The sequence below is a fragment of the Tauraco erythrolophus genome, chromosome 2 (genome assembly GCF_009769465.1).
Source record: "Tauraco erythrolophus isolate bTauEry1 chromosome 2, bTauEry1.pri, whole genome shotgun sequence".
Taxonomy (NCBI): domain Eukaryota; kingdom Metazoa; phylum Chordata; class Aves; order Musophagiformes; family Musophagidae; genus Tauraco; species Tauraco erythrolophus.
The window spans coordinates 19,155,003-19,179,485 of NC_141466.1; the positions used below are offsets into that span (position 1 = coordinate 19,155,003).

General features: G+C 41.2%; 1 protein-coding gene across 1 annotated transcript in view; it reads right to left on the bottom strand.

Moving 5' to 3' along the window:
• Window positions 1-11,357, bottom strand: part of SLC16A10 (solute carrier family 16 member 10) — a 76,511-nt gene extending 65,154 nt beyond the window's left edge. Inside the window, 2 exon segments of the mRNA XM_086608106.1 lie at window positions 10,968-11,162; window positions 11,165-11,357. Coding sequence (XP_086464232.1) covers window positions 10,968-11,162; window positions 11,165-11,357 — 388 coding nt within the window.
• Window positions 11,358-24,483: the final 13,126 nt, after the last annotated feature.

A 24,483-nucleotide genomic window follows, 5' to 3' on the forward strand; every position in this document is an offset into this window, starting at 1 on the left:
CGCCAACTTAAACCAGTGAACTCAAGGGGCCACAGGCAGTGTTTTTTTTCACATGAATTGAAGGAGAACCCAGAAGTCCTCATATAAATTGTACACTCACTATTTGAAAAATGTTATCTAGCAACACTACACAGACTTTGAGAAGGCTGTTACTCTGAGCCATGACACACACCACTGACAGGTCCAAAATATGCACCATAGTCTGGTTTCTTGATTTTAATCTCACTTGCTTTGAGGTTAATAGCATCTTTAGGTAAAGAACCATTACTATACCTTCTTAACTCTCAAAGAAATAAGTAGCATTATATAGCAGCTGATGTCATCAACCAGTTCAAACCGCTTTGAAAACTACTACAGCATGTGCTAAACACAGTAAACTGACAATAAGGCTCTCAGTCTCACCTGTGTAACCACTGAGATTATTCCAATCCCAGCACATTTAATTATAACACAGGATCAGGTGACTGTCCAGTTAAGCCCTGGCTGTGTGGCCCAAGAACACTCAGTACTTCTGATTCCTTTGATAGGAGACACAAGCCTCCTTGGGCAAACCAAATTGGTTTCTTTCTTACACCAGTGCCCCTGCTGTTCAACTGTTCGTTCTGCGTAATGCTTAGCTGCCATCCAGACTCTAGTCTAGAGCAAAGTAAGCAGTTCCTTCAGAGGCTGGATCGTACATGCCTGGATATAGAAAGTAAACAGGACAGAGTCACAAGAGTTAGTCCAAGGACAACAGGGGTTCTGGAGTGCCAATACTAGAGACAGCACAGACAAAAGCCTCCAAAAATAAGGCCCATCTCCACATTCACTAAGGATTGCTTTTTAATGAATACCAATATTTTCTTTTCTTCTTGATTTCCTTAGCTCTTAAGCATTCAATGCAATATAGTAAGAGCCCAAACTAGCACTTCTCTAATTAGAAGAATCTCTTTTTGGCATTGTAATTAAGATTTTTTTTTTTTTTTTTCAAAAGAGCTGCTTTCTCTATACAAGAACACTGTTACTGGTCAACATATAATGAACTTTCAACTATCAAAGCTGTGTTTTGTTCCAAAAGAAAGGACCATTCATTCCTTCCAGGTTGCAGAGGAAGAAGAACCTTTAAGATCAGTTTATTTAGGACATTCTACCATAGTGTTCTATCCTTGTCAGAGTTATAGCATTGATAAGAGTTAAAATTATTAAAGTATTTTTAAAATCTGTCAACTGGTATCAACATACTTCTTTACAATTAACCAGAAAGATTTTTTTGGGTACTCACCGAATGCATTTTCTATTTGGAACCTCATTACTGAAGCATCTTGAAAAAATGTCTAAAATCCAGACCATCAGACAGAAGACAATCCCTACTGCCCGTTTTACAAGTCATTTGCAAGAAGACAACAGTTAGAGATTAAGGGAATTAAATTAATAGCTAGCCTGTTTTTAAATTACTTATTATTCCTATATATAAGTTCTTAAAATGTAAAAAAACTATTCCAAGGTACTTTGAACATATACATAAAATATAGGTCTACTAAACAAAGCACACTGCAGAACATCGATAGCCAAAGAATTCACTACTTCTGCTTATCACAGCCACAAGAAAGCAGCTTTACAACTCGCAGTCCAAGTACAAACCATCATTCTAAGGCAGACCATGTTCCATGGGATTATATACATGCTGCTGATAACAGCAAGAGGCTGGGCTCAACATCCCAGTAATCCCTTCCTGTGTGTGGGAACTAACACTGATGAATTTTAAATTGGTCCCGTCCTTGCTAAAGGGCTGCTACTCTGACTTAGCTATTAGAACAAGCCATTCCTATCCAGTTCCCATGAAAATTAACGTCAGGATATAAAACAGAGCTGCTATTATTGCAGTAAATTAGATTTCTGGAAGTAAAACAGATAATGTAAGATCACAAGGGAATGTTTTCTCATGGAGTTATCCTTTCTGTACATATTTGCTGAAAGTTAAACTGTAGTAGGCTATGGCTGCATTAACTCTGTGTGTTCACAAAAGATTGAAAGTTTGTCGAAGATATGAAAGAACCTATATTATTCCTCCTGCCACAATGGATATTCTAAAATAAAACAGTTATATTAGCAGTGCTACATTAGCTTAAATTCAAGTAATCAGTACATCTCCTTCCTTGTAGTTCACAGAGCAGAAGCAATTTCAAATCAGGCAATTACTTGCTAGCCATCATAGATTAATGTTTACTGAAAATCCTCATTTTCTTTACAGCAATGTAAATTAGAATTTTATGAATATCTCTCTGATATCAAAGCATGATCTTTGAGGTGTAGAATTCTATTGAAAGGTTTTATTCATCATTCAGACCAATATTATGAATAATTCTCTTCCCAAGATGATGTTATGTTACATAAAATTTTAGAAAAAATTGTCCTCAAAATCCAGACGATGATTTATATAGCTATTTCTGAAAACTAAGCTGAAGATTATTTTTTAACACATTTTGTTTAAAAGCAGAAGGCTACAAAATATCAACAATTCCAATTACAAAATTTTCTTAGCATTTAGCAACTAAAGATGCTTTCATGTGACTGATCAAATACCAATTCTCAAATGTTTTATAAGTATTAATAAACTAATCCATAAATCTAGAAATGAGTAACTGAAATACAGATTAGGATCGTTTCCAAAAGTATAAAAATTCTTCAGCTAAATCTGAACTTCCACTCAGTTCCTCAGCTAAGACTATCTGCACGTGGCTTTTCAAATAGTAAATAATATCTATATAAAATTTTGAACTGCAGCCAGACACAGCAGTTGCACAGCAGCTGGCCAACAGCAGGGCATATCAAAGAGGGCCAGCAGCTCTTCTCAGAACAGCAAACACCTGCTTAGCAGTGGTGGTACCACAGGGAACAGTCCCCAGCAACCAGTGGAGCACCTGTCCCTGTCACACCATAGGTGCTGACCCAGACCATGCTCCTGAAGGAGGATGCATCCGAGCAGGTCTGGGGTCCCTCACTGAGGAGCAGCAGCCAGATTACTTGCCTGCAGGAGATGTGTGCTGATGGAGTATGTGTGTTACCAGGTGAAGGAAACACGAGAGAAAGTCAGCACACTGCACAGCATCAGAGACAAGAAAGAGATTGACTTTATCTTCTCCGAGACCCTGCAGCTTCAATAGTCTGAACCCCCAGCTGTGCTGAACCAGCACAGGTAGCCTGCCTGTTACTGTGAATCCAAAGCACTGCAAAGATGATCAAGGTGTTGGAGCATGTGACATATGATGAGAGGCTGAGAGAGGTGGGGTTGGTTAGGCTCAAGAAAAGGCTCAGGAGGAGTCTTAAGTGTGCAGAAATACATGAAGAGAGGAAAAAACAGACTGAGCCAAACTCTTCTCAGTGGCATTCAGTGAAAGGACAAGAGGCAATGGGCACAAACTGAAACACAGGAAATTCCATTTAAACGCAAGAAAAATCTTTTTTACAGTGAGGGGGATTGAACACTGGTACAAGTCACCCACAGAGGCTGTGGAGACTCCATTCTTGGAGACTGTCAAAACCCAACTAGGCAAGGTCCTCAGCAGCCTGCTCTAGTCAATGCTGCTCTAAGCACAGAGGCTACAACCTTAACCATTTTGTAATTATCTCTAATTACTGAACTAACTCACACTTGCTAAAAGAGTAACTGGACAAATTATGCTATAACAGTTTGAGAACAATCACATAAACTAGTAACTTTTCTTCACATAAAACTAGTAACTCAATAAAAAGACAGACCAATTAACATTTAAACTTCAAGTTGGCCTTTAACAACACACCTCTCAAGAGGCTAAAGAAATTAAATCATGAGAAAAGAGACAGAATATTATTAGGAAAGTTAAAGTGTCTGGAAGCAAAGTAGACTAAGTTGAAAGATGAAATCATCTTTATGGATAGGCAAACAGCTAACTTCCTCTATAGACAGCAGTTATTTAGGCTAACTCAAAAATCAGGAAGGGATTTGAGGAACCTCAAAGAATAGTACACAAAACAGATGAGTAAGACGACACTGGACAGGCTACAGGGACCAATTAAACAAAACTAAGTTGAAGAGTAAGGAGCAATGCACACTGAAAAACTTCAAAGTCAACTAAACTTCACTGAATGCAGATATTAATAAAAAGCAGCAAGAAAAACAGTAGGTTATGCAAATAATGCAAACTAGATAGCACAATGTCATCACAGTACATCATGTTATGCCATAAAACAGCAGAGCCTCACTTGGAATGTGACACACAGTACATTTCTTCTCCATATTACAGAGGTTATAGAAGCATCAGAGACAAAGAATAACATTAACTGAGAGTATGAAAAACATTCCACATGGAACAAAACTGTTATGACTTGAACGATTTATCCAAGGAAAAGACATAAGGAGACACACATGAAAATATACATATACACACACACGTGCCAGTTCCAAGCCACTTTGTCGGAAAGCAAATGACAGATGACAGAGAGAGCAAGTCACCTAGATATTTTATCTTCAAAATTAAGAACAAAAAAGTTTCTTCTGCTTCTCAGACCAAGTTTGAGTCTTAGTCCATCTACAGAACAGTCTGACTACATGATATTGATGCTTACTTGGATTAGAAATGAGAGCGCTCAATACAAAGATTTTGCACACACCCTTTAGAAATTGCCATTTAAGATAAGACTGGAAAACATCTTTAACACAATCTTAAGACCCATCAAACAAGGCATTTCTCTTACAAATAAAGATAAGCCAAAAATAAAGTTTTACTTTAACACTTTCACTTAATTTTTTAAAGATGTTTTAAACAATTAACCTCATGTTTAAGAAATCTTTCATTACTTTGATGCACGCAACTACATTAGCACAGCTACAGGCACGCACTACCTACATTTGGCTTTTTAGTGTTGTAACAATGTAATAGCTTAGAGAACATTCTTTACTGCTAAGGTTACACTAACAGCAAATTACTCTGCAGGACATTCAATAGCATTTTGCTTTCATTCAACTTTCACCTCATGAATAAGGTGAAAAGTAAAAAGGGTGTTTTTTTACTTTTACTGTAAGTTTTTTACAGTAGAATCTTAGTATTTAGGCACGTTTGGTTGAAAGAGATTTTAAAAGATACAGTTTTGTCTGAAAGGCAGCAAACAAAAGCTCATAACTTCAGCCACATGGATTTAATGCAGAGTGGTGGCAATAGCCAGCGATCTTTATAATTTTATAGGGATAGTTCACCCCTGTGAAATTAAAGTAGTGCCTTTAAAGCAGCCCGCAAAAATAAACTGGTAACTAGCTTCCAGACATATTAGTAAGATTACGCTCCCTAAGCAAGACACTTGTTGCAAGTTAATCTGCGATTGAAACAAAGAGATCTAACCAATGCGAATTCCAACAAGAGGAAAAAGACAACCTAACTAGCAGGCACAAGGCTAACCAGCCTGCAGATTAGCTAACCACCTGCCCAGAGAGGTGGTGGATGCTCCATCCCTGGAGACGTTCAAGGCCAGGTTGGACGAGGCCCTGAGCAACCTGATCTAGTTGGAGATATCCCTGTTCCTTGCAGGGGGTTGGACTAGATGATCTTTGAAGGTCCCTTCCACCCCTAACCATTCTATGATTCCAAGACAAATGCTTCAGAGTCAGAGGCATAAAGATATATGCCCATGCACATATGCATAAACGATAGTAGTATTAACTATTCTGTCCTAAGGAGAGAAAGCACACTAAAGAAACTACTTTCAACTTTCCAGTTTGACCAGTCATAATTTCAACTACTCCAGAGTCTTTGTTTACAGACATGTTTATAATCACAAACCAGGTCAAAAGAGGACAGAAATGTAACTGCAACTGAGTAAAATGAACCGTCACTTTTACATCAGGTTAGTTTTCAGCCAATCTGCTCCCATTGCTGGTTCCCCACACCGGTTTCAGCGGTCACACAAACATGGGAAGGAAGGCAGGCCACAGCAGCACCAATATCCATCAGTCCAAGTTTTTGTGGAATTACATCTTTCATTGCAATGTAATCCTTATCGGCCAAACTGGTACAGTAGTGTGCTTTTCTTGTACTTCACACCTCTGACAACTTCTATGTTCCAAATTTCATTTATTTCTTCTTTTTTAAAAAGAGAGAAGACGTCAACTGCTCTCTCAAGTCATGTGACATCGTTCCAGCTTTCCAAGCTTCCCAATTTACCAGAAACCACATCCCACAGAATTAGAGATGAAACAGTTGTTCTGAAGGACAGTTACAGAACAAGGTCTTGAATGATAATGAAACTGCTGATGGTGTTTTTATCTCTGTAGCAAAGCTCAGGAAGATAGCAAAAGATTCAAGGAAAGAGTAAAGGAAAAACTTCTCAGCTTCAAACTGTCCTGTTAAACTATAAAGCCAGTCCTGCGCAGCAAAATTCAGTTTATCCTATGTAGTAGTGGTTCACTTGTTCTCAACATGTGTAGATCTCTGTTGTCATCCAACATCATTTTCACAGTACCCGAGTTACGGCCTGGATATGACAGCGAAGGCAGGATTCTCCTCCCTGCCCTATCGAAGCCACAGTAACCCATGTCCAGGAGTCCCGATGGTGCTGATCATGTTATGCCAGCTCAACGAACAATCACTCTGACACCCAGATACATCAAAGGCTGCACTAACAAAGTCAAACCAAGGCAGATGCATACAAGCACACGGATAACCACTTCATGCCTGTTGATGCACTGTCTTCCAGTAACAGTTGCTCACACAAAACAAACACGAGCATGCGGAACAGCAGTAACAGTATATACTCGCTGCGCTAGGCTGTTTGTACAAGTGAAGTTGGACAAACAGAGAATAATCCAGTAGAGTTACAGACCCAGCGTTGTAAATCACAGAACAAGGAGTAACTAAATTAGTAGAACTAGTAGTTTCATCTTTTTTTAAAAATAAAACCCAGTATTTTTACCAGTGTTTCCAGTAATATCTTAGTATTTATTTGCCTTTTGAACACAGGTATGTATACATACACACACAAACCTATATAGCAGCAGCATCCTCCAAGAGAGAACACCACCCCAGATGGGGATCCCACACCAGATCCCTCTAACCAAGATAACACAGGGGCTGGCTCAGTGCCCCACATCCCCCTGTGCCAACACCAACAGGGAGGGGAACCAAGTGCTCTTCCTGCCAGAACCTGGACTGGCCCTGCGGCCTGATCCTTTCTTTCCCTTCGGGGAAAAGGGATCAGACCACAATTGTGTTTGAATGCTAGAAGTCTACTAGGTCTGCCCTATTCCCAAGGACTAAGAGCCTCCCGTGTTTCATTGCCATTGTGTTTTTCCACCCAACTTGTTCTTCAAACACAATGAACTACAAACAATGAACGCAGTAGTTTCCTGACACTTCAGGCACATCTTTCTAGAAGTTTTATACTTACGTTGGGGACTTTTCCTCTTCTGTAGCAGTGCATCAATTAGCTTTGAACAAAAAACCGGCTACATGAGGAAACAACGGAAATGCTTATACAGTGCAATATATCAGCAAATAAACAAGCTTTTTTACTAACATGAACACCAAGATACTGTACACTAGTTAAGCTCAAAATTTTTCATAGAAAATATGAATGATAATTAGATGCCCCATGAAATTTGTGAACCTTCTATAACCCACAGCACAAGTTCTGCCATTAACACCCCTGGATCCTGCAACAATGTTAATTGCAGTTGTTAATCTTATTTATCCAGTGCTGATGCTGCATTCTGGAGACTGCCCAGCTGCTTTGCCTGTACTTTTGCTTCCTTCCACTCCTTATCTGCAAGGCAGAGTCACTTCTTGACTACATCCTCACATTTTGCTTTCATACTGATAAATATCCATCCATCGACTAAAAATAACAAAAATAGCACGTACTGTGATTACTTAATTCCCTTCCATTTGCCTTACATAGAGACAGGCATCCATTACAAGATTACAAAATGTTATTAAAAGATAAGAAAAGTAGCATGTACTATAGTCTACTTAATTCCTCTTTTTGAGGAAAACACTAGGCAAAAGACAACTACTGGCTGATCACAAAAGGGCAGGCACACAAAACCTTTGACAACACATATGCTTCTGTCAATAGCTAGGTAATCTTGTAGTTAAAAAAGTTAAGTTCAGTGGTACTCTGGATCAACTGCAAGATTCCAATGACACCTGGGGTCCCAGGAGAGATCATCTGGAATATTCATACCTCTCAAAAAATCAGTATTTCAGATTTTAAAGAAATAAATTTTTTCAGAAGAATTAGAATATTAAACTTAGCATACCAAAGCAAAACCACACAGCAAGAAAGCTTTCATTACAAATTCCAGTTTTCAGACTAAGTTTCCACTTCCAGTTTTGAGTTGCAATCAGTCTGAATAAAAGAGACTAACTAGATTAAGCACTATAATCAACACCATGGGAATGATCAGGCTAGAGTTTTCTCTCACACTCACTAAAATCATACTGACTTTATCCTGTTAGTCATCCTTTTTCTTTCTACAGCATGGCGGCTAATCCATCAGTGTTCAATAGGAGCTACACTAAGTGCAATTTGCCATTTCTGATCATAGGTCCCCTTTATGCCATTCTATGGCAAGCTAAATATTGTATCAGAATTTGTTCAGTTCACTCTTGATGCTATGTTCAACAAGATAAAAAAATAGCAGACAGTCTCTAGGTAATGAAGTTCAACATTAAGGAACAAATGTCCTGTTTGAGAGCTGCTGCTTAGCCCTTATGGAGACCAGACTCACTGGAGTACTTTCAAGTAATAAAAGGTAGGACACCTTTTTATCTGCTGTTCCGTTACTTACAGGAGGCACTTTTGTATTTACAGTCCTCCTTCACACGCACACAAGTCATCTACTCAAGGCAGCTATCTCGTGCTATTTCCCCCAATGTGAACCTATTTGGATTTAAAAAAAGCAAAATTAGTGTCTTCTGCATTACCCAAACCAGCACACATCTGATAGAGAAAAAAAAATGCAGCTGTAACTTTCTTTTTTTTTAAATAATATTTAAAAAGAAGTGATGCAGAAGGTGCTGGCTGCATCCAGGACTCGGAAATCTTCCAGCTCTTCTAAGCAGGATGCAAAACAACCAGGCTATAAAGCCAGGTTCCATTTTTTCCCCCTAATCTTTTCCGTGGTTTGGCAAATTTTCAAAAACATAGAGCACACCCACAATCTTACCTCACAAACACCAGTGGTGCAATTACTCTTCTGGAAGGCAAGAGATAATAATTTCAATTCTCCTCTTGTTGACTATTTTGACTACTGCAATATTACCTAAAAGTCACAGGTTTTTAAGTACAAGAATGTAACTTTGAGAGATCATCACTAGAGAACCAGATCCTGAGGAAAAAAAACAATTACACCTCTGTACCATGAATAGACAGAGTATCAACCACCCATGTGCTTCTGCATTTCTGACTGGCCAGTGGATCCTAGCTCAGCAGGCAAATGTTCAGAGCACCTTCTTTGAACAATCTCATTCTTCTCACATACAGGCTAAGGAGCCTAGGCACCTACTCCTGGACGTGCATTTCCCTTCTGTGAAGCAGGCACTGCTACATCCGATGTAGTAGACATAAGTAGCTCCCCGTGTTTCTGGCTAAAGAACACTGAGCAATACACCTCCCATCACCATAAACAGTTAAACGCTGGAGAGCACATCACTTAGTGCTCCATCACAGCTTTCCAGCTTTCTTACTTCAGTTTGAACACCTGCCCTGGTTTTCTACTTCAGACAAAAATATTGCTATTAATTGACTTAATAGTCAGGGGGGAAGAAAATTAGCTTCTTTGCCTCCTACATCTCAACTTTAGGCTCACTTACTCTGATATTAAGGAAGACAAATTTCTAAACTCTTTTAAAGGTTTGTAACACCACTCTGTACTGATGAAGTTTCCTAGGAGACTTATACCTCTGCAGGGCTATGTAGCTGGAACACCTTTTTTTAGTAAGGAACAAAACCAACAATGTTTACATTTTCAATATTTCAATTTAATATGTAAGCTACCTTTTAAATAAGCCAAAATTATTATTATTTACTATAATAAATTATTATAATTAATTTGTTTTTCGACCTCCAAAGTCAAAGCACAAGACACTTTTCAAAGAGAACTTGCGTAAAATAAAATAAAATAAAATATATGCTCACCTTTGAAGTAACTGATACTTACGTGTTTGAAATTATTTATATTAGTAATGGCAGAGTGAAGATTTGTTTGCGATAGCACTGCTATGTCTTTAAAGTTTAGTAAACATCATTAACTTTACTAGTGAATTTTAGATATTGGTTACACCACTGAATCTACACATCGAAGTGCTGGTTTTGGCAACCAACTGCTTAGCCCATTCTTGACATGTTTTAAGTGCTACTATACGCCACTGTTAATTAATCATTTGGACTAATCATTAGGCTAATAGGACAGGGGAATAAGAGCTTCTGGGACCAAGAGAATGCATTTTTCCCACAACGTACGATGACAGATGCCTACAAATACTGCTGTGGAAGGAGTCGGAGCGCACCTGCTTCTTTCCCTGCAGCTTTTCCCGCGAAGTTCCAGGAGCTTGCTGCCCAGGCCCTGCCTCTGGGGCACAGCTGCGAGCCCAAACCCTCGCAGGGAGGAGCGAGGAAGAGAAGGGAATCTCTTTCATCCAGGGAAGAGAAGACCTCTTCGCCTGGATGAAACGGGCATTTCCGAGTCCCTCAGCCCCACGTGCTTGCGGCGGGGCAGGCTCCGGCCCGGCCCTCCCGTCCGCCCGCCCCGGAGGGTCCCGCTACCTGCGGGCCGAGAGGCGGGACGGGCAGCGGCCGCAGCCGCCCCCCGGGGCACGGACACTGACAGCCGGAGCGGCTGCACCGCCGGCAGCGAGAGCTACCGGCCGGGCCACCTCCTCCGCCCGGGCTGGCGCCGGGGAAGGCCCGAGGCGGAAAGGGCTGGAAGGCACCGCGACCCTTCCCCCGCCGCCTCTCACCTGTTTTGAACGCCAGCTGCTTGTCCTCGCCGCCGCCGAAGAGCTGGAGCATGGAGACGAAGAGGACCCCGCACGAATTCTGGATGCCGAAGACGGCGCCGTTGCACCACATGGCGGCCAGCATCACCACCCAGCCCCAGCCGCCCTCGGGGGGCTCAGGCGCCGCGCTCCCAGGGCAGCCGCGCTCCCGGGGACCTCCGGCGCCGCCCGGGGCTGGGCCCCGCTCTCGCCGCTCTGCTCGGCCGGCCCGCGGCTCCGGGAGCACCGCTGGCCGCCGTTCTCCTGTCGCGGCTCTACCACCGCCGCCGCCGCCGCCGGCGGGCCAGGCAGGAGGGCGGCGGCGGGGTCCCCCGCGCCCTGCGGCGCCAGCTGCTCGCCCACCGGCGCCATGCTGAGCCGCGCCGCGGAGCGGGCACGAGACCCTCCCCGCGCGCCGCTCCCGCCTTTCTCCTCCTCGCGACCTCTCGGGCTCCCGCCCGCCTCAGCCCGCCGCCACGGGAACTGCGGGCATCCCGCGGGGCTCCGGCTCCGAGTGCGCGCGGGCTCCCGTCTCTTCCCGCCGCGCCGAGGGGCAACCCGCCGCCGCTTTATTTTAAAAGGGGGGCTCCCGCGGGGGCGTCAGCGGCACGAGGGCTTCTCCCCGCGCCGATTGGCTGAGGGGAGGGAGGCGGGGGGGGGGTGGGAGGTGGGCGAGGGAAGGGCGGCGAAGCCACGTTCCTCTCCTCCCCCGCCCCCCCCCCCCCCGCCCCTGCCCGTGCCTCTTCGGGGGCGGGGCCGGGCCGCGGCGTGGCGGCGGCGGCGATAAGGGCTCGTGCCGGGGCCCCTCGGCGCCGCCGGTCGAGGAGGGGAAGCGGCGGCGGGAGGGCGCGAGGTTGGAAGTCAGCAGCCAGCAGCTGACGGCCGCCGCTGGCGCCGGGACGGCAGCCGAGCGCCTCAAGCCGCCGCGCGCAGGTAGCGCACGCTGCGCTCGGCGGAGAGCGCCGTAAACACGCCGCTGGCCCCGCTCCCGGGCCGGGGCAGCTTCCCCGTGACACGGGGCAGTTACGCCCGGCGGTGTCCCGCTGCGGGCACCTTCTCTGGGCAGCCGTGAGCCGAGGGAAAAGCCTGCAGCTCCCTCCGCGGCGACTCGCCGACGGCAACCGAGCGAAGAAAAGCCACCCGCAGCGCGGAGCGAAAGGCGCCGCTCCGCGACCCCGCCCCGCCGCCCGCCTGCTTTGGCAGCCGCCGCTCGGCCCTTCACGGCGCTCGCTGGCCCCCGGGTTGCTCTCCATTGCCCACCCTCCCTCCCGAGGGGCGAGCCCAGATTCTGGGCTGCCAGCCCCGGTGCCATCCGTCCTCCTCAGGGAGCAGCTCTCCGGGACAGCATTCCACCTCCCCTTGAGCCACCCTTAGCGCTTTGCCAGGGTGACCGTGGCGAAACCGTTTCTCCCTGGTTGTTTGTCTCTTTTTTTTCTTTTTTTTTTTTTTTTTTTAAGAAAAGAGGAGAAATTACTGCACTTGCACACCTCATGAGATGTTTTTCCGCTTGCAAGGAGGCATCAATTCTTGATCTTTCTTCCCCACAGCCAGCAAAGTGAGAGGATAGGGAAAGCTGAGATCATGCGTGTTAAGTGACAAGCTCTTTGACCAGTGATCCTGCTTCCAAACTCTCAACCACACATGTGTTTCTGTGTTTGGCAACTATTTATGCTTTAAGTGGTTCAGGCCTGGTGAGGAAGAGGAGCTTCTTGAAAGAAGATCAGCAGGTTAAATCTGGATACTTTGTCCTGCCCAATGAGACCCCGAGGGCTCAAAGCAGCAGAGCTCTTGCATTTGTACACCATCCCCATTTCTTCCGTCAGAACCTGGGCTGCTACTGCTATCTATTGCATCATCCAACTCCCGTCCCTGCCTTGTTAAAGTCTCTTCCTCCTCTTTGACCCTGAATCACCTTATCCCGCCTACTTACCAGTGGCCACATGGGGAAACAAAACAGTCCAAAGTGAAGCACACTCTTAAGACCATGCCTTGTTCAGCCCAAACTACTCAGTCACTCTCCACATGAAAAGTAGTAGCTAAAGAAAGAAAAACATATAATGATGTAATGAAAGTCTGTGTGATAATGCACATTGAATGGGTGTCAGCTTTAAGAATGCCCAGCTTTTAGAATTAACTGACCTTCAAATTTTTAATTTGGCATAGTGTCCTCCAAGTTGCTTTAAAATAAGTTTTTTAAAAAAAGTTTATGAATACATTTATGATAATAATGAAGTGCATTTTATAGATGCACTAATCTTGCTGCATGTTCTCATTGTCTTGTTGACCATGCCCATCTAAGTTAAACATAAAAACATTACACATACATGTACGCCAGCAGTAGAATATGGAAAAAAAAATAAAAGCCCATAATGAAACACAATATAACTGTATGAAATACGTAATACTTGTCAAAGCGAAGGGAGAACTTTTGGCCAACCATTGAAAAACACATCTGTTCCCCCCAAGGAACACATTTTAATGCTCGTGAAAACCCCCAAGCTTATCATAAGCTTAAATATGCTCAGAATTGTTCATAAGCAATTTAACATGCCAAACTTAACACTTCACATTCTCCAGCAAGTCTTTGTCCAGAGGCTGTTGTCCAAATCTCTTGAGCTTTCTTACAGCAAATCAAGCTTCGCTCACCACAGTAAAACGATGTTGGTTATGACAGAGCGAACCTTTTTTGGAACCAGATTCAATCTTCATTATGTTTACCAGCAATGATTAACTTAATTAAACTTTCAGTTGCATAGGAATAAACAAGGGCAAAATCCAAGACTGAATCTTAATACGACTGATGAGAAGGGGCTCGGTTCTGCAAGCGTTTAAATATATTTCTAAATTTTAGTTAGACTCCCCAAATTACTTCAGCTGTCTCCCTGAATGGGGGGGCTATGAACTGAATGATAGATAGTCAAATTAGCCTGAGGGAAGAAACATTTATTTTTTTCTGTTTTGGATAGTGCTCAGTTAAGCAGAAGACTAATTACTTCTCTGCACGTTTTTCAATATATTATTTATGTACTGCAGTTTCATTTCCCTGTTTCCCATAAACACTGTCAATGACTTCCCCCACCTTTTTAAGATAAAGGTTGTGTTTTTTTTTAAAAAAAATTGTGAACATATTTTGTGCAACATCGACTTCTGGGCATTTTTTTAGATAGATTCTATTTTCCAGTTGTTAAGTGTTTCTTTTCCCAGGATTAGTATGAAATAATTATTTTCCCTTTCTCCTCGCATTGCTGTGAATGGAGAGTCATGAAATTTAATTCTCCAGCATATTAAATTCTTGTAAATTTTATGACTATAACTATTCTGCATGTTGTTTCAGTATTCTGTATCTTACTGTCCTCTTGCTATTTATCTAAACTAAAAAAAAAAAAAAAGAGGGTTATATTATCAAAAAATTGGGGCACATGAGACCTTCCTTTATAGGCACTTTCTAGAAGCCTTAAGTAGATATCTATGGAAACTTTGTACTTCTTTGCTCTCTGGTACACTCCACTCCTGTCAAGAACTACATCTCTTCCCTTTCAAGAGAGGTCTCTTGAGATCTCAGCTATTTCCCTAGTAGTTCCCAAGAACAAGAACAATAAAGGCTCACTCTTCATAGTCAGATAATTTTCGATCCCCACCTTCCATAAAAAATGTACTTTGCAAACAGAATACAGTAGGTTTGACTTCAGTTTGATTTCCAAAGTTTTTGTAACCCACGCAATTCACAGTAAAAGCATTAGTGTTTAAATTTTTGCTATCAAAGAATTAAAAAAGAAGACTTTGAAATAATAATAATAATAATAATAATAATAATAATAATAATAATAATAATAATAATAATAATAATAATAATAATAATAATAATAATAATAATAGCTCGGGGAAGCTATGTAAAAGGAAAGCCACCCTTCTGGCTCTGTTATTCGAGGCCTGCACGATCACAGGAAAAATAGTTTAAAACGAAGGAGAAAAAGAAAGAAGATGAACATGAGAAAATTGCCATAAAAATAGTGAAAATAAAGAGACCACAGACTTCTATACAAGTATCTGTATCTATTTCAACTAAATTGTTGTTATGAGCAAGGAAAAAAAATCATAAAACCAACACCAAATCAGAGGGGAAAGTGAAAAAAATCAACAGAGAATAGATAAGCTGAGAAATATGATGTGAGAAACACTTTGATTTTGTCTTTGATTTTCTTCTGTTGATAGTAATTTACTTATTTTGCATGTTTTATTAATACCTTACAGCTTATACAACAAACGAACAGCAATTGTGCATGCAAAAAACATAATGCTTGTGACAGATACCTGCTATGGTTATGTCTATTTTAGGATCAATCTATAAAATGCCAATGCCAAAGTAGGAATTTGCCCTGTCTTTTGCGGGCTCTTAAAAGCCATAGACCAGGAAATGACATCTTCTGCAACCCTATCTGAAATTGTAGCCAACTCCCTATTAAACATTCACTCGCTTTCTCATGAGCTGTTGAAAATAGACCAATACTTCAGTAGCTCTCACATGCAGCATTTTCTTCCAGCATAAATGTGTTTTAATGGCAAACTACTTAAAAAAAATTACCTGTATAATTCAAGTATACCGTTAGTGACACACCAAGACAGCTTTTTCCATAAATATCTTATTTGTAGAGCATTTCAAATGCAGTAGTATTCTGCAAAGGTGAAGTGGACAGGATGCAGAGCCTGAAGAATATGTGTTCAGAGAGTTTAGTTCTTCCTTTTTAATCATAGAATCATAGAACCATAGAATGGTTTGGGTTGGAAGGGACCTTAAGGATCATCTAGTTCCAACCCCCCTGCCATGGGCAGGGAAACCCTCCACTAAACCAGGTTGCCCAAAGCCCCATCCAGCCCGTCCTTGAACACTTCCAGGGATGGGGCATCTACAACTTTTCTGGGCAACCTGTTCCAGTGCCTCACCATCCCCTGTGTGAAAAATTCCTTCCTTATACCTAATCTAAATCTACCCTCTTTCCGTTTAAAGCCATTGCCCCTTGTCCTAGCACTATATGCCCTTGTAAAAACTCCCTCTGTTTCTGTTGATCTCATTAGAATTTGTACTATAATCAATGAAACGGGTACGCCTAAATCATCAAGAAAAAAAAAAAAAAGGTCTTTAGTAAAATGCCAAACTTTGTCACAAATTTGCAGCAAGCAGTACAAAACCAAGAAAGCCAGGCTCTATACAGGGAGGACATGAGGCTAACGCAAAATAATGTGACCATTTAGTTAATGCATGCTCTTAATGACTAAACCTTTTGTTGTTTAATTTTCAGCTAGGATTAATAATGCACTTATTCAACAGAAGGATTTGGCCTTAAGTCAGAAAGATGAGATAAACAGGATAGCTATTAAAACACAAAAACATATGGTATCACCAACTGCATGAAGATCAACGTTAGATTAAATCCCATTCAGTAAGCAGTGTTTATGCATCTCTCGGCCAGACAGGATGTTCTGCTGATGTTTCAGACCGGGCTCCAGCTGAGCAGTGTGAAGCACAGGGACTGCGTCTCACTGCTGAAGTAAAATGGGTCACATTTTCAAAGGCAAAAAGCACAGATTTTACTCGTTTGCAGTGGGGACCACTGGGAGCGTCTAACCTCAGTTTTAGCGTTTGGTAATACCCACAGTAAAAGTTTCCTAAAGTGCTATCAGTGGTCAAGATGTAGGTTCCCTCCTACTTCATGAATAGTCAGAGAACTTTCTCTTTTGTCCTTTCAAAAGAGAAAAAGCAAGAAGAATGAGAGAGGGAAAGAGAGTAGCCTAAGTGTCTAACTAGTGAAGCTGAGAGTAAGCAACAGGTCTGATTCCCACTCCTACGTTTATTTAAAACAACAGTTCCAGACTTCCCTTAACATATTCTTCTTTTAGGTTCACCTAAAGCATGGGTTATGGCTCAGGTCTGTCTCCTTTACAAAATAAATTTGGTTTTATTTTTTTCTTCAACGAAGTGTAGATGGGACTTGACAGGCTGTTTTCTGGGACATAGTTAACATATAACTGCTATTATTAAAGGAAGGCAAGTGAAAGAAAGTGATATTCATTATCCATAAAAACCCTCTGCCTCCTGCAAATCTCCAGTTGCACAAAGTTAAGTTTTTGGTTGCAGTCTTTCAGTGAAGGATTCCTCTTGCCTATCTTGTCACCATCTCTCCTGTGAGCATCTGATCAAAGCTGGTCATCTACTTAGGGTTTGTAGGAGGGAATAGGGAATTCCAGGGGACAAATTGCTTTAAACATTAACATTCTGATGAGATAAGTGATATTAAAGGAGCCCAGATGACTAGCTGAGATGGAATGTGAGAACTCTAGGCATCTAAAATTTGATTAAATTAATGCCACCCTCAGATATTAATTTGAAGAACATCTTAAGGTAATTTTTATTCAGACCCCAAACATGAAATTTGTTTTGATCCCATTGCTAAATGAGGAAGCATGTAGAATAAGTTGTCCTAGCATGATCATTCACCTCTTTCTTGGCAGTGAAATACCTACACTGTTGGCAACATTCTCATTCAGCTTCAAAGTTAACATCTCTTTCAAATGAGCAGGAACTGCTTCAGGCCATTGTTTTAGGCTGTCCTCAGGCTTGGTTTGATACCACTATCCAGGTCAAGTATTTCATATTGCATCCATTATCATAAGATCTAAGCACCTAAAAGTTCCTTTGTTTACATAGATTTAATATCTTCCAGACCACCTTTCCAATCTCAAGAACTCAATTTTGTTTTCAATAGAGGTTCGGAGCGTCAGAGAGGCAAACGTTTTATCAAATAAACCCAGTCCAATTGTTGTCTAGAAGCAGATGTGGGTTGTCTCTCAGTCACTACTCGATTGACTTTTCAGGTTGCAAAAAGTCAAAAAAGCGAAAAGCTACTACCTCCACCAATACTACCCAACTAACAAACCGCCAGGAATAGAAGTGGAACTAATCTTGCTTGCTTTTTAAGAATTGTAATTTCTATTCAAGTTAATTAAATTAACTTTATCACCATTTTCTTTTTGTTATTTTGAAAGTGCTTCTGTTAAAGGCTACAGCAAGGGTTAGCAGCTGTCAGTGGCCCCATTTCAAGATATGATTTACAACACTGGCAGCATTTCACTTACTAGATAAGCAAAACTCTGTATCTGAGTGAGTCAATTCAAATATTAAGGCATATGAAAACTGTTAACAAAATTTTCCATGTAGAAAGTCTACTTGCCTTTGCAAATTGAACAGATTTGTGTCGAAAAATACAAACATTTTAAAAATTTGACATTTGAAAAGTAGTATGCGGATAATAAATATATCAAGGAATATTTTCCAATTGCACATATTTGTATTGAAATACTTAAACTATGTAGGACGTATAAAATATATGGTAAATCACTTCATACAGCATATTACCTTGCAGCTGGCACAAAAGAGCTCAATTCATTCTACTTTTCTACTCAAAAGGAGTTGCTTTAATATATCAAAGAGCAATAGAAAGGCAATCTTTTTTAAATTAGTTTTTTTAAATGATTGTGCTAGATCTACATCTATTCCTTAACTATTATCTGAAATCTTGAATTTAAAGTTGGATATCCCATAGCAAAAAATATCAATCTGTTGCAGGTCAGTTCAGAACAAAATTTACATACTCTCTCTGGTTCAATTTTCTCCAATTGCTAGATTATTTAACCAATAATTTATCCCATATCCGGTAACATGGGTAAAACATTTCAAAAAAAAGGTGTATGGAAATGCCTCTTTCAGTTTGCAATAACCATATTTTGTGAAATAAGCATAACAATTCTTGTTAGTACCATCAAATATCTCCTCTCTTTCAAAAACAGAACTAAGTCAATCCTTGAATTGACAGCGATACTTTTTTTAAGTCAAATAAATCCCATATCAATGCCCTTCGTCTAAAAATATATTTACTTAGTAGCTAAACAAAAATATACCACTTGTTCAAAAGTAAGCACACATCTGGGCCCTGCACTTTCTATTTATACTCTGATAAAAATCCATCCCAACCAGATTAATGGGATAACCCTTACTTTAGATACAGGAATAAAATAAATGCATTTAAAAAAGGATCTATAGTATAGCACATATTCACACAAATCAATGTCTTAAAGGAATCCTAAATTTAACTATTATTGCCTCCCATATTGCTTAGGTTGAGAAAGACAGCATGCTACCCCTGGCTAGCCTCACTCACAAGGACTACCAGGTTACAAAATAGCTGGTCATTCATAGTGCAGTATTTACTTGATAAGCCAGATGTATATCGTCCAAATTCGGGAGCTCTCAACTGCTATTTGCACTCTCTCTGAAACAGCATTTTCGGTAACTCGAGGGATGCAAACAGACTTAGACTCCTGCCTGGGAAACCTAGATTGCATTCCCTAAGATGGATAAAATTAGTAATCAATTTGCTTTATCATCGTAATGATCCTCCTAATTATTTAAAAGAAAGACTGAAAAGAATCTGCATTACAGCAGCATGTGATCACAGAGATGTGACACAACAGATACAGTATCAGTTTTCAGGCAGAATTATTCAGTATATAAAATGTCTAACTGTTTAAGTGGCCATTTGTGTCTTATATATTAGTTACAAACACTTTAAAGAAAAAGGTGAGTCTTCCCTCCTTCTCTCATCAGGGTGAAATCAAGGTCATTTTATTTAAGAGAAAATTCTCCCTGCGATAGTAATATTAAAAATTAAATGACACTCCACCTAAATTATTTTACTAAAAGCCTTCAACTCCTCCAAGCTCTCCAAGTAGCATCTTCTAAACCTTTAAGAAGTTGCCAACTGTTTGAATAATACAGTACACAGAGTACCACCCTTTAAGGGAAAGATCGTGTGCTCAAATTGGGCCAAATAAGCAATAAGATGATGTAAACCCAAGCCACTTAAACCACATGAATGATTCCTAAACACTTAGGAATCTGATTTATAACCATACACAAGCAGCAGTATCATAGTTCCAAAATTCACTTTGCTGAAATTTGCTGCAGGATACTTTTGTGTGCTAACAGGATTTTACAATTAATAAGACCTGTAATGCTACTGACTGGGCATGAAAACTGTGTACTAAACGATGTACAATTCTTCTGTTTGGGGTAAATTTGCTATGGAGAATAGGAAATCATTAAGTCAGCTCAGATTTCTATTTTGCTATCCAAACACGCCTAATATTCTCGCTAAGAAAGTCACAACTGATGTAAGAACCTGGGACCATTATTTTTACAGAAAGAATGTTTTCTGACCTTTTATGACCCACTTTGTTCCCAGACATTGTGATTCTGTAGTTCCTTTGATCTTAAGGCCTTTTGCTAATTGTACTTCTGCAGGATACCTGATGTACTGCCACCAGGCAGTAGAAAAGCAGAAACTAAAGGACTACCGGCCCTTTCTTATGCCTATCGATACATATCTATAGATAGAAGAAGGTTTATTTTTGCATGAATTAGCTTAATATATCATGGATCTATGGAAAAAGTCCATGAACAAGAGGAAAAAATTATTCTGATATAGTACTGTTCACGTATGAACCGTTGTGGAATAACTACAGAGCTTTAACTTCGGTTCACATATGAACTATTGCGGAATAAGTACAAAGCTTTAACTTCTGTTCACACATGAACTGTTGTGGAGTAACTATAGAGCTTTAACTTCAGACCATCTTTTACTTTACACAATGTAATAACTTGCACCAGCCTAACACATGGATATAGTTCAAGTGGTGCTAAATCTTAGTGTGGAAACACTTGCTAAAAACCTGCTCACCTGAGCCCATCCAGTCCCCTATTTGCTTTTCTCCTTGAGAGAAATAAAGTTGTTCTTTATTCAGTGTTAGAAGGGTTGATTCACTCCAATTTAAATGTAATTAGCAAAACTGTTACGCGAGCTGTGGTTGCCAGATCTTTATAACTGGTAATACCTCAGCCAAAGTACACACTATTTTCTGTTTCCAGCATGACTTTGCAAGGCTATCGGTTGGAAAAAACACTTTTCTGGTTGTGCAATGAATCCAATCATAGCCAGGAATTAAAGACACAAACATAAAACCCCAACCTTATGTTTGACTTCAGCTTTCACAGTAGCACTGACATTTCAGAGTAACTCACAAGGAGATTTGCATGCTGTTTTTTTCTCATTTTGCTTTTCCTGATATGCAGAAGCAATGTGAGAGAGCTAGAGTTCTGATGTTTTTCTAGCCAAAATGTGTGCTTCTTATAATAGATGAGATGTCAGGCTCATTTTCGGGAGCAATATACAGAGGAGATATTAACTGGAAGCACTAGTTGTCACGGGTGGGTTGATTTCTGTTCTCTGGTTAGACATCAATTTGTTGTGATTGAGTCCAACCTCAATCTCCTGCATTTCAAAGACTTGCTGACACAAATAGACCCAGTGCACCTGGATTCAGATTTCAGACACACTGAAATCCAGAAACTCTAGATTTCTCAAGCAAATTGCCAGGTAACCCCATCCCCACCACCTTCTGTCTCTTACCCCCAAACCAACCCTCCTTATTACTTGGATAAATTCCGAGTCTCCCTTGCTGTTTCCTAATAATATGTTTTCCTAACAACATTTTTCGGAAAAAACTTCAGTGTTAAAGCAAGGGTCACAGGCTTACTACAGGAATTTCTTACCCATGAACATGTGAGAGAAACAGGTTTCTTTGTTTTTAAACAAGTTTTGAACATAGTCCCTGTGGGCTGCTTAAACTATTCACCACCAGCAAATCCTGATCTTCCTTTGAAGCTTGAGGCCAGACAGCCCCTCCAGGTTTCCGCTTCAACTAGCTTGTTTCTGGTGGCACAGACTCTCTCTTACTCAAGGAAGCACTTTCTTTTTTGATAATGAGAGGGCCTCTAACTCGGGCTTTCACAGAGCACTGGCCGCTAATGATAGAAATACAAGGGCAGATATCGCACGCTTCTGGCCTGTCTGCAAGAGCTCAGGAAAGAACCTTGAGTTAAAAATTGTTAATCACACTCTCAGTCTAGGAATTCATTCTCTCATTATAGTTTGATTATATTGATTATTATTCCAGTACGACTGGAAAGTAAAACATAGCATTTCAGTCAATCTGAATTTAAAAGTACATTAGCTTTTTTGGCAGGATCCTGAGTTCCTCTTCCCACTAATTTTCCTTCTTTGCTCTCTTCAGCCCTCAGGCTCACATCAGGGCAACTAAACCTTGAGTCACACAAAGCTAGATAAAGCTGGCTTCATATCCTATTTATGCTTCTCGAGGTAAAAAGCTCACAAGAGAATGATTTAAGAAGTGTTTTCCTTCACGCTTACTCAGGACTTCCGTTCTCCTTTCTGGACCAGTCAGCATGATAGCTAGGAAGCAAAATGTAATGCCAGCTTGAACCTCCTTCTTAAGCCTTCCTCCTCCCCACCTTGGAAGCTATCCTCCTGGGTCGTAAAATCTCACAGCCTTCCCTAAATACCACATTGCAGTTAGCTCTACAGAGTCATTTCACTGTGAAGCAAGGAAAAAACAAAATATCAATATATTTGTCCATTAACCATAGTTCTGACTTGCTTCCTTCCTGGCTTTTTATATCATGCCTGAAACATTCTCCTTATTCAGCAAAGAACCTCATCTGAGTTTATTTTCCTGCAGCAGCCTTCTCTGCTAACCCGTTCCAGAGGTTTGTCATTTATTACATGTATCATCTGTACCTGCGTGCTCTGCTTTTTCTCCTTCTGAAATGAAACAGCTCATTTCCCCTGGATCTGTAACAACAATAGGAAACACGCACATCTATTAAATTTTTCTTTAATTTCAACTCTCCATGTCAATGCATATCAGGACCTTTTGGTGTGATGGGAAGCATCTCAGAAACGACGTAGATCTTACAAAACCTTTAAAAAGCGAGCAAAAGTTCCTGTACTGCATGTTATGGCAGTGTAACAGAGAGTTAACTGCTGAGGGAACAACTCAGAACAACATTAAGCGCTTTTCTCCTTAATGTACAACAGACAGAGAAGCTCTAATATTTGATCTGTTGATTGGTGACAGAAGAGGTGAACTCAATTTCCAGAACTTCAAATTTCAGATTTTGTAAGCTCAATGTAATATTACAGAGACTGATTTTCTGCCAACTCCTGTTTCTGTACACTTTAAAGGCTGCCTAAGGGTTTCTTAGAGAGCAATAATTGCCATCTGTCGGCCAAGCCAGGAATGGTCTTTGTCCACAATTTATTTCTTCATCCACCTGGCTAAATTTGGAAATGGATTTGAGCAAAGGAGACAGTGCAATGTGGGAGCAGGACAGTGCAACCGGCAGCTGAGACTGCACATTGGGACAGAAGCGTGCACATACTCCCCATCTCACGCTAGAAAAGGAGGAGAAAAACTGTAAAACTGTAGTGGAAGAGATGGATTTAGGGGATCTGTGACGTTACTATGATTTGCTGAAATGTTGATTTTAAAATAGTTAGCCAGCCAAATTAATGTTATCTTCTCATCTGGAAATCGAACTTGAAATTTTATACTTTTGAGTGACAAAAAGGGAATGTAGGGGAGGGAAGCCCTGTGCTGCTGGAAGAGGAAGGCCAGGTCTCTGCAAATTCATTTCCAGATCAGAGCTGATTAGAGGCAGCGGAGAGTGGTAATCCCTGCCCGTTCTCACCCAAAACCCTGTGTAGCACAGCATACTCGTTCCCTGACTCTCCCCTCTCATTTGCATTTTCCCAGCTGTGACTTTTTTCCTCCCAAGGCCTTCTGTCTCCAAATGCATTTCGCAATCCGCCCTAACTCTGAGAGTCAAACTATTTCTCCTCATCATTTCAATCCAGAACTCCGTCATTTTCCATCCTTCCCTAAAATCTCTTGCCTCCCAAGACTTTCTCCTTTTCCCCTACTCTCACACTCCTTCCCATCTCCAACCTTCCTACCCCAAGAAGCCCCTGCCCATATGGCACACCTCTTGCCCCTAGTCCTCAGTGCAGGTCCTCACATCTGCCCCAGCTGCTTGCCTTCTCCTGCTCTGCCTGATCAGAACAACTATACCTCTCTAAAATCAAGCTGGGTAAGACACAGGAGGCAGAAAGGCATGACAAGTCTTGGGAGACACAAATGCAGGGGAGGTTTATTTGATTACCTCTTTTCTGATAACTACCCATTAGGTGGTAGAAAACTGGGATTAGAGTCTTCTCTTAGTCTTCTCATCTGTAGGCTGAACAAACCCAGCCCTCTCAGCCTCTGCTCGTGCAGTACGTTCTCCAGCATCCTGAAAATCTTGATGACCCTCCCTGGACCCTCTCCAGTTTGTAAATATCCCTTTTGCTCCGGGGTGGCCCAAACCATACACAGTACTCCAGACATGGCCCCATAAATATCAAATACAGAGGAGTAATCACTTCCCTCAACCTGCTGGCCATGCTTTTGCTAATACAGACCAGTACATGGTGAGCCCTCAGTGCTGCAAGAGAAACTGAAGATGCCTATTCAGCTCATTGCTCACCAG